The sequence below is a fragment of the Notamacropus eugenii genome, chromosome 3, assembly GCF_028372415.1.
Source record: "Notamacropus eugenii isolate mMacEug1 chromosome 3, mMacEug1.pri_v2, whole genome shotgun sequence".
In the NCBI taxonomy this organism is placed as follows: Eukaryota; Metazoa; Chordata; class Mammalia; order Diprotodontia; family Macropodidae; genus Notamacropus; species Notamacropus eugenii.
In genome coordinates, this window is record NC_092874.1 from 21003856 (window position 1) to 21015251 (window position 11396).

Genomic DNA, 11396 nt, shown 5'->3' on the forward strand with positions numbered 1-11396 from the left:
TCCCACTTTTTTAAAAAAGAAGTTTTCTGTAGAGAGAGCAGTAGTTTGATTGTAGTTCCAGGAACGTAGGCCTGAGGTCAGCAGGTCTGTCTACCTGCTCTCTCTGGTCTGGCAAAGTCAATAGTGAATAAACATTTGATAAAAGCCTAGTCAGTGCCAGGCATTGTGCAAGTACTAGAGATACAAATGCAAAAAGAGGAAGCTGGGCCCTGCCCTCCAGAAGCAGGAAGCCAGCAGCCTGTAGAGAAAGCCCATTCATTACATCAGCCACTCTGAGGAAAAGCGTCAAGCAGCAACCTCAGAGGAAGAGAGGTGTTCTAAGTTGGCCACGGACGGGCTGAACTAGGGATGTCACTCACACTGGTGGCCTGGGGATCTGTGGCCAAGCAGGCAGAAAAGCATTTTTTCATGGCTGCTTACCTTGCTTGTCTGCTTAATTGGATGAATTTGTTTTCAAAACTATATTAAATTTGTAGCATCATTTTTTTTCTAATAAAGGTCTGGAAGGAAAGGGAATACCATCGACTAGGAAAAGATTGAATACATGGTTTTTGAATGGAATGGAATTGTCTTGCAGTATATGAAAGGATGAATAGGAAAAATCTAGAGAAAGTTGGGAAAACTTGGGTTAGCGTAGAGCAAAATGCATAGAACCAGAAGAAGACTTTACCCAGCCACCAGAGGGGAAAGGAAAAGAAGCCCAAGAGAATCCAGAAGTCAGATCAACAATTATGGCTCAGGAAGCCTAGGGGGTAGCCTCCTTCCCACCTCCCCCACTGGTGGTGGGCAATAAATAGGGGCAGAACCAGGTGTGCATTTCCAGATGTGGCCCCTGGGAGTTGTTTTACTTCACTCTATTATAAAGGAGAGATCTATTGGGAACTGAATGTTTTAAAAGAGTATCAAAACGTTTTTAAAAAATAAAGCTAAATACGTGTGTATATATATATGATATATATGTATACATCTTACATACAATCATATGTATATAATGTGTATATACATATGTATATATAGAAAGAGGGAGGGAGGGAGATAGAGGCAGAGGGAGGGTGGGGGAAGTGAAGAGAGAGAGAGAGACTTCTGGACATCATATTTCATGAAGGACATTGCTAAAGTGTCCGGAGGTAACCAGTGGCAAGCTTAGAGATTACACCAGATGAGAAGTCAGGCTTGGGTAAAGGACTTGGAACTTGGAGTGAATAAAAGCAGACTTTGGGGGAAGTGATAGCTGTCTTCATGCATTCAAGTAACTTCCTGTTATGTTTGAGTCTGGAGAACAGAAGTAGGACCAATGGGTAGAAGTTGGAGTGAAGCTAGTGATAACAGGCTACCATATTTATTTCATTTTAAGGTCTACGAAGTGCCTTATATAAATATAGACTTGATGTAAGGAAGAACTTCCCCAAGTGGAATGATTTGCCTTGGTGGAGGGCTTCCCCTCACTGTGGTGTTCAAGCAAAGGCTAGATGATCACTTGTTAGGTATTTGGGATAGATCAAATGAGATCATATTTGTAGCATAGTACCTGGTACACAGTAGGCACTTAATAAACTCTTATTCCATTCCCCTCCTCCTAATGGATTTTTGTTCAGATTCAAATTGGACCAGATGGCCTATGAGGTCACTTCCTACTCCAAGATTTTGTAAATAACTTAGAGCAACTTGAAAAAATTCGGTACCTTTCTCCCCCGTTGTTAACTTTGCCCGTTATCTACTCAACTTGAATTACAGGTTAAAGTAAAAAGTTCTTTCCCACAGTTTTAGACAGTGTTTTGTTTTTTTAATCTTTCAGCAGTGGTTCTGGCTTCCCCCATACCCCCATCACCAAAGACATTTTTCCCACTCTGCAAAGGCAGGGTCAAACTCATTGTTTGGCCTGATCCATCTCATAGTGTTTCTTATTATTGATTTCTCCTCCTCCCCCATAACACTGATCAGAAATGCCCTTTCATTTAACCCTTTTTCAAGGAACAAAGCATGCCCCATCACTGGAACATTTTCCTTTATCTGTCATTCAGAGCTTTGTTGTCCTTCAGGGCGCAGACCAGCTGCCACTATCTCCATGAAGCCCTTGCCCAAGTTCCCTGTGCTCCTTCTCTTCTGAAGTTACTTTGTATTTACTTTCTGTACATTCATGTTTTCCATGTTACATCCCCTAACAGTACACAAGCTCCTTCAGATAAGGACAATTCCTTTTTATCTTTGTATCCACAATACCTCCCTGTCACAATGTCTCAGATATCAGAGGAGGTACAGGACCTAGAGTCAGGAAGATGTGAATTCAGGTCCAGACTCAGATACTTACCTGTGTGACCTGGGCCAAGTCAGTTAACCTCTGTCTGTCTCAGTTTCCTCATCTGTAAAATGGGGATAATAAGAGTGTCTATCAGGGCTGTTGTGAGGATAAAATGGGATATTATTAAAGTGCCTTCTATATAAATGCTAGCTATTCTTGTTAGCCATTATTGTTTTCTTGAAATTTTAAGTTTGCCCGCTTTCGTCACTTGTCAATCTAAGAGTATATTTATTTGAACTAACTTACCCAGTGAAGTCTCAGTTAGCTCTGGGTAAGCAGAGCTCTCTTAACTATTCCTGAACAGCTTTTGTCAGATATGCAAGACTGAGCAATATTTTCAAAACGAAGTTATTGTTCAATCAAACCCGACTCTTTAGGACCCCCTTTGGGGTTTTCTGGGCAAAGGTGCTATCCAAAGATATAGTCCATCCAGAGCACCCTCGTGGGCATTTCATCTTTTTGCTGAAGTCTGAGATAGTGCCTTCCCTAACAAACTGCCTCCAGGAAAAGGACCACATTCTTACCCAGAACATGCCATTTGGAACCAAATGTAAGCACGGTTCTTTAGCGTGGATTGCAGTTGGATTTATTGCAGTTAGAATAATGGAAAGAACTCCAATCCGAATGTTAAATTGCAATGTGTTCATTGTGATTTTTCACAAGCGTCTACAAGGTCCTCAGGCTTTCAGAGATTGTAATGAAAAGATGGTTTATTCCGTCCAAAACCAGAACTATCTTTCACTTGACCAGAAAGACTTAAGAAGCTCCGTGACAGGAGCTGAGGGTGACCAATGCATCCGAGGAGAATACATACCCTGGAATACTAAAAAGAACCTTTGGACTAAGGCAGGAGGCCTGAGCCTTTTTGGGACCACAGACCTCTTTGGAAGCCTGCCAAAGCCTATGGACAGATTCATGATTTGGAATGCATAAACAGGACTGCCAAGGAAACAATGCCATTGAAGCACAGTCACCAAAAGGTTAGTCATGATAGCTAGCAATTTTATGGTGCTGTAAGGTTTGCAAAGTGCTTTATAAATAATCTTACTATATCTTCCACTGATTCTGGGAGGTAGGTACTGTTATTGCCCTTTTACAAATGAGGAACCTGAGGAAAGCAACGTTAAGTGACTTGCCCAGTCACATAGGTAGTAAATATTGGAGTTTGAGTTCAGTCGCAGATCATCACTCCTCTACTGTGCCACTCACTCGCCTCCAAGTTCTTTTAACCTGGATTAACCTCAAGGCCTGTGGGCCTTGCCATGCAGCCCATTGCTGTGCCTTACCAGGGTCTATCCATCTATCCTGCTGCTGAACCTTCTTTGATGTGGTGACTCCTCCAAATTGTGTGTAAAGCCTGTTTTTCTGTTTACGTCCCCAGTGTTTAGCATTGTGTTTGGCACGTAGGGTTTATAAATGCTCAGCTATTTATTCATTGGTTCTCCATGGGGCTCATTTTCCTCAGCTTTGGGGGTTGAACTTATTTGATCTCCAAGGTTCCACCCAGATGTGAGGTCCTGTGAAGACACAGCTGGCAGCCTGCCAACATGGCCATGGCATGGGTGTTTCAGGAGGGTCAGGCTGGCTTCTTGCTGAGGCTCCTGGGATGATAGGGCAAAGTTCCCTGGCCTCCCTTGGACCTCACCCCATACAGCCCAGCCTTGGGTGTGTATGTGTGGAATGGCTAGACAATGAGAATTCCAAGTATGCTCTTCCACTTTCAATCCTTCTTGTGATCAGATTCTGCTGACTCGGGTCTGACCCAGATCTCTTCAGTGCCCCTGACACTCCTACCATAAATTTCTGGGATAGGAAGGAATCTGTAAGAATAACAGGAGAGCAGAGAAATCCAGAAATGGCCTTACTTCTACCATGTTAGCTTGAAACAACAGATAAGCTACGCTACCATCTTGAAATAATGGAAATATATTTCAGCACTCTATAGTCTTATTTCTGCAGAGTTGGAAGAGACCTAGGAAGCTCTCTGGTCTGATTCATACCTGAACAGGGATCCCCTCTGATCCCTGATCAGGGTTAATCCAGCCTCTGCTTGGACTCCTGTGAGGGAAATCTCATTTCAGAACTCTGTTGGTATTGGTGCTTACTATGTGTAAGCTGTACTAAGTACTACTATAGTACTAAGCTCTTCACAAATATTATCTCATTTGATTATCCCAACAACCCTGCAAGGTAGGTGCTGTTTTTATCCCCATTTTGCAATTGAGGAAACGGAGGCAAACAGATAGGAAGTAACTTGCTCAGGGTCTCATAGCCAGTAAGTGTTCTGAGGCTGGATTTGAACTCAGGTCTTCCTGATTCCAGGTGCAGCATTCTATCCACCACACCCCTTCACAGCTTCCATTCAGCCTAAATCTGTCTTTCTTAGACCAAGCAGAAGAAGTCTGTTTCTTTTTGTATGTGTCAGTTCTCTGAGTCTTGATGCCTGCTACTTCAAATACCTGGTTATAACACTTAGGAGAACACAGGCTCATGAGGTCCCCTAGACAAGACCCTTCAGGTTTACAAGGACCCCCACTGCTTTCTACAAAACAGGTGCCCAACTTTAAAAATTGTTGAGATTCTTCTGGAGGGTTGCTACCAGCCCCCATCTTTTCAACACTGAAATGCAACGTGATTTCAAACGGTTCCTGGATATCGGGAGAAACGACATTCCCTCCTCCCTCCTTTATTCCCAATCATCATTAAGAAAGTACTTGTGGTAGTAAAGCTAATCAGCTTAAAAACCACTTAAGTATATGCAGAACACCCTGCTGGGGACTGAACAAAGAAGGCACAGGGTTCTGCCTTAGAGATAAGAGGAGGAAGCTGCGAGACGTACTCAGACTGAAAGCAACAAAATATGTACACAGTCAGGGCACCAAGAGAAAAAAGCCAAATGTTGTTTATTCCCAACTTGGTGGATCAGGAAAGGCTTCATCTAAAAACAAGAATTGGAGCTGAGCTTTCAGGGATGAGTAGGTTCAGAGGCTTAATGTGGGAAGGGACCAAATTCAACCAGTAAGCTTTGGAGGAAGGCATTTTAAACACAGGGAATGAGCTGGCAAAGGCTTGGAGGTGGGAAAGTGCAAGATGTATTTGGAGAATGGGGAGCCCAATTTGAATGACGTTTATTGAGTATTTGGAGGAAGACCCTAGAAGAAAATAACTTAGCCTTGAGTAAACACTCAGACTACAACAGTGTGAATGTTCCCCTCCCTGGGAATCATCAAAGGGCATGAGAATCAAGCTTGGAAGACAAAGTCAGAGCCTGAGAGCAGCTGCAGTCAGATGGGGTTCCCCTAGCTGCCTCCCTTAGTCCCTTATAGAGGCTTGCCTTGGGTTGTGATAGCATCAGCCCACACTTGGTAAGTCTTTCCTGGTAGAAGGGCAATGATGCTCCCTCCCTGCAAATGCTTTATTCCCCAAAAGGCTGAGTGCCAGATCACCTTGGGAATGGGGGCAGGGGTGTCACTCAGACAATTGTCAAAACAAAGCCTACCTGACTTGGGGCTGCATGTCTCTGGATTCCTTACCCTCCCCTGTTTTACAATCTTGTTTTTCACAAAGTTAATTTTCCACTGGGTTGCCTGCTGCCTTGGGGGTACTTCCTTATCCAGTTTCTATGTAAACAACAGGAACTTGGTGGGGGTCCTGGTGGGGCCTGGTCAAAGTGGATAAGTAAAAGTGGCACCAGACTCCGGAGTGCCCAGAGTGCTCTGGCAATGGGATTTGGGCTTGACGTGGAAGCCAGAAGGAAACTGATGATGATTTTTAAGTAAAAGAGAGACACCATCAGAGCTTTGCATGAGGACAATTAGCTTGTCAGTTGTATAGAGGGTAAATAGGAGAAGGGAAAGCAGAATGACTAGACTGGACTTGGTAACTAATTAGATAGCAGAAGTTCAGGAGATGACATAGCCAGGTTCCAAATCTAGGAGACTGAGGCGAATGAGTGGGTGGTGCCATTAACCCAAACAATGAAGTCTGAAGGAAGAGGAGGTTGAGGGAGCAGAGGAAAGATGACCTCACTTTCAGCTATGTTGTATTTCAGGTCTGACTGGGACGTCCCGATGGAGAGAGAGGGCTTCTAGGGGCTGGGAAAGATGGTAGGTCTGGAGACAGAGAAATCATTGGCACAGGGGTGGGAGCTGAATGGGCTGTTGTGAATGAACTTGACCAGAGAGTGAGTGGGGAGAGAGAGAAAGAGAGGGAGAGGGAAAGGGAGAGGGAGAGGGAGAGAGGGAAGAGAAGAGACTGTGGTTATGTAGAAAAACAAAGGGTCTCTGAGGCCAAGGGAAGAGAAAAAAGATGGAGGAGGCACGGTCAGCCTAGGGCCCTCCTAACTCTGGGAGTCCCAGCTTCCTTATCTATTTCATCTCATGAATGAAAAGCAACCCCCAAGAATATATTAACACAACTTGGCACTGATTAAAAAGTGCTGAGCTGTGGCTCCTGGAGCTCATGTCTCACATGTTCCTTAGATCATAGCCCTAGAGTTGGAGGGGACCTTGGACTCCAACCCCTTCATTTTACAAAGGAGAAACTGAGGCACTGAAACAAAGTGACCTAAATTCATCTAGTTCTCAAGAGAATTGAGCTGTGAAGCCCAGTCCTTCAATCCCCAATCCAGCACAGTGCCTCTGGGTAACCTCACCTAAGTCCAACCCCTGTCTACCTAGGTTGTGCTTTGTTTAAACAGGGGAGGGATTGGCAATTTGATCCTTTCCACGCTTCCAGGGTGTGGATTGCCTTTCCACAATGGACACCTTCTGCCCTCTTGTGGCCAATATCATTTACAGCTCTGAATGCCAAGATTTCTGCTCTAGGAAGCAGTTGGTATGTATGGGACAGAAGAAATGGAATCTGTCTAGGATAGAGCCCAGTCAAAGACATGACTGCTAGGCATAACCAATGGGCAACCTGTGTATTCCACTGGTATCCCGGTAACATCCAGAGAAAGCAAAGAAGGCCCCCAGGCCATTGGGTGCCTCATTCCGAAACCCTGATAAATTTATGAGAGGATATGAACAAGAGTTACACAGGATGGGTGGACATGTATGGGCTGTAATCTGCACTATAGAACTGAATGTCTTCACTGGAGAAATGGCAGATCCATTAGAGTATAACTGAAAAATATTCAATCACGGCATGGCCTAGAGAACAGAAAGTCAAGTCTTAGGGAATATGTGATCCAACATTCCAACAGAGTATCAAAGAAAATTAGATTTGCAGTCAAGAAACGTGATTTGTAATAACCAGCCTTCTCCATCAGTTTTCTCATTTGTAAGATGAGAACCTTGTTCTAAATGACATTTTCCCTTCCACTTCTAAGATTCTTTGACTGATCTCTCTGAACATTGCTTTTTGTGTAACCTGTGGTTTAGAACCAAAGTTCTAGGTTTAAGCTGATCACATTGTTTGAATTTTTATCTCTCTGGCTTATGTTCCAACTTCCCTGGAAGCATCAGGATTTGGTTTATCTCTAGGTTTCCACAACAAAAGGAAAGAGGACGTCAATTCCCTTGGAAGCACTTAGGCTAATGTAACAATGTAGGGCAGACTTTATTGAAAAGAGAAAAAAAACCCAGCACATTTTGCCCTTGAGCTCAGAAATGGTCCACAAAACTGCCACCAAGACACCTCACTAGTGGTCCAGACTGCCCTGGTTGGAGGTAAGCTTTGCTCCTCTACATTGGGACCCTGTGCTTTGCAGCAAGTTTGCTCTCCATTCCCACTCGGCCCGGAGGAGTGCCTGGACAAGCTCTGCTCCAGGGAACTCACTTGTTGCTCTGGTGCCTGACTCAGCCCTCTCAGCCCTGGTGTTCTCTCCACCTTCCCTTTACTAGGACAAATGTAAGGGTGCAGCCCAAACAATGAATCATGTTCAACTGGGATATCACCAGTACTCCTGGGACCAGGTCAGGAATTCATACCTAATCAGGGAGGTGACCTTGTCAAGTAATATCATGTTTGGTTTTTCTTCTTAAAAATGAAATTCTCTTTGTAGATTTTGTCTTTGTATCACCTGCATTTCTCAGGGTCCTTTCTCTTCCCCTTCCCCATTTCTTCAAGTTTCTTTTTTTAGCTAAACTTTCCCAGTTCTTTCAACCAATTCTCCTATTTGTTGTTGTCATTTTCCCGTTATATCTGGCTCTTTACGACCCCATTTGGAGGGTCTAAATTTTAGGAGATACTAAGTGCTTTGCCATTTGCTTTTCCAGGTCATTTCACAGATGAGCAAACTGAGGCAAACAGGGTTAAGTGATTTGCCCAAGGTCATACTGCTGATATGCATCTTCCAATGCATTTGCGTTCAGAAAGAGGAGTTTTCCTGATCCTCAGGGCTCTACCCACTGTGCCACTTAGTGGCCCATTCTCATGAGGCATGATCTAAAATCACTGTCCTCAGGTTGTCGATGCCATCCCTAAAATGAGGTCATGCTAATATCCTCTTGGCAGAGCTAAGAATTCATCCAATAGTCCTGGAAAGCAATTTGATTCAGCCCAATACTATAGGCTGTCACTGTCACACACACACACACACACACACACACACACACACACACACACACACACACACACACACACACGCGCGCGCGCGCGCGCGCGCGCGCGCGCACTTTCAGCTCCCTTTCATTAATTAGCATTTCCCATCAGAATATCAGCTGCTTGAGGACAGGAACTGTCTACTTTTTTCCTTCCATTTGTGTCTTTAGAGCTCAGCACAGCACCTGGCTCATGGTCAACACTTAGTTTGTTGCCTGCCTGCCAGCCTTTCAATGAACAAGCCCCAATTAGGTCCTTCGCATTTTTCCTCGTTTGTTCAATTTGTTTTTCAGAACTAAGAACTTGTCATTTTTTGTCATTGACCCAGTCTTATCCTTTTGACCTGCTTAGGGGCAGATTAGCCTCCCATGGAGGGTCAGGAGGCTGTGTGGAAAAGGACCTTTGGACACTGGCTTTCTGGGCTTTCTTCCAAGGGGAACAAGAGTCTGATTTCTTCTGTCTGGCAGCTGAACAGTAAGTGAGTTAAAGGTAAGAACTTCCACAGACCTGTCACTGCGAAGGTGGTGAAAGACCACTGACTGGTTGCCTCAGGGGGATGCTGACCCAGCCACTGATTTCCCCAAACTCCAGGGGACAGCTGTCCTTTGCTGTGCAACAGAGATGAGTTTATGTTGCTGTGGTGGGTGACTGGACTGAGCAGAGAGCAGACTGTCCTGGGGGTGCAGAGGAGGATCTGTTGGCTCAGGTCCAGTCCAATACCCCTGACTCTTCCACAAAACCTTGGATTCACAATGTTGGGTTACAGGCCTAGGAGTGAGACACAGAACTGAAGGTCTTATCCCCATTGCAGGTCAACCCCTTCTCCGCAATTCACCATCTTGGGCACTGAGAGGCTTTTCCAGGCTACACTGGGGCTCAGAAACCATTTCCCCCCCCTTTCCAGTCTCCTGTAGCACAGATCCACTCACATTCTCTCCCTTCACTCTGGTTAGAGCAAGATGGTACATGTGGGCTGAGCTATACTAGAAGAGACCAGAGAGGACAAATGAGGATCTGTCTGGCATCCTTACTCCACTGGGATAAGAGCTGGGTGGCTGGTCTGGATGCACAAGTATGTCAGAGGGGAGGGAAGAGATGACACAGGCTGCCTGCTTTGTCACTCTCTATGGGAGTTGTGAGCATTCTAACAATTTTCAGGGCCCTGACTCACTGTAGGATCAGTCTGTGGAATGCACATATAATAATCCTTATCTGTGTCTCTGAAGAAGGAGCCATTTATTTATTTACTGAGCACATTTTACCCCAAAAGCCTTAGATGTCATTACCCAGGGCTCTATCCTGGAGAGATGCCACCAACATGGAGATCATTAGACTTTGGGTGGTCAGCTGTTTGATGTCTCTGGGCCTCAGTTTCCTCAATGTTTATTAAGGGGACTGGACTAGATGACCTCTAGAGGTAGCTAGAGGGTGCCATAGTGCACAGAGCACTAGTCCAGGAGTCAGGAAGACCTGAGTTCAAATCTAACCTCAGGCCCTTGCCAGCTATGTGACCCTAGGCAAATCACTTCACCTCTGTCTGCCTCAATCTTCTAATCTACAAAATGGGGATAAGAACAGCACCTATCTCACAGGGTTGTGATGAAAATCAAAGGGAATGATATCTGTAAAACGTGTTTAGTACAGGGTGTGGCTCACACATAAATGCTTATTCCTTCCCCCTCTAGGGTCCATCCCAGCTATAAACCTATGATCCAATGCCATTGCGATGCTCAGTGTCTTGATGCCAGCTGAGATTCATTTCAACAACAGTAACAATAAGTTTAAAAAGCATTTACATATGACGCACTTTATATCTAGTACCTCACAACAACCCTGTGAGGTAGGTTCTAGTATCATGCCCATTTTACAGATGAGGAAACTGAAGCCCAGAGGGGTTAAGAGGTTTGCCAAGTTGCATTCAGCTAATATCTGGGACAGGATTTGAATTCAGGTCTCCCTGTTTCCAAGTCCAGTTCCCTATCCACTGCACCACCTGACAGCCTTCAAGGCTCAGGGAAGGCTCAGGCACTGGTGTGAATCAAGCTTGGCCAGCTCTGTATTTTCTCAGAAACTCATCTTCCTTCCGTTGCATAGAAAAATAAATTCTTTCATTCACTCATCACTGACAAAGTGCTGTGTGCACAGCACTGTTAATGGATATGTACAAAAAACATGACTATATACAAGACCCTCTGGTGGCACACAGATAACTCAAAAAATGTCCACAAAATGGATTCTCCTCCCTCAATAACATACTAGTCAGTTTTCCCAGGGAAAAGCAAAATGTGTTGCTTTCAGCAGCACTGTCTGCCCAGTGCCCATGAGCCAACATCTTCTGGAAGTCCTTGACTGCAGGCTCTGCCCTGACAGCTGGCCCAGGGCTATTGTCCCCAGCATGTGAGGCTGTGCTGTTGGTTCCTTTCTGGACGACAGTGGTCACACTGACTGCTGCGGGACAGTGCTGATGGAGACACAACTCCTCAAAAATGGAACCGCTTCTCATTCTGAAACACGTTGGCCTCTTCAGGTTTGATTGGGTTCCCATTCAAGC

General features: G+C 44.8%; 1 protein-coding gene across 2 annotated transcripts in view; it reads right to left on the minus strand.

The window, feature by feature from the left end:
* Positions 1-10064: 10064 nt before the first annotated feature.
* The window catches only part of NOD1 (nucleotide binding oligomerization domain containing 1), a 43075-nt gene continuing 41743 nt past the window's right edge, over positions 10065-11396 (minus strand). For both annotated transcript variants that reach the window (XM_072651071.1, XM_072651070.1), the window contains exon 12: positions 10065-11395. In XM_072651071.1, coding sequence (XP_072507172.1) covers positions 11326-11395 — 70 coding nt within the window. In that variant the 3' untranslated portion in view covers positions 10065-11325. The remainder of the gene's footprint in view (position 11396) is intronic.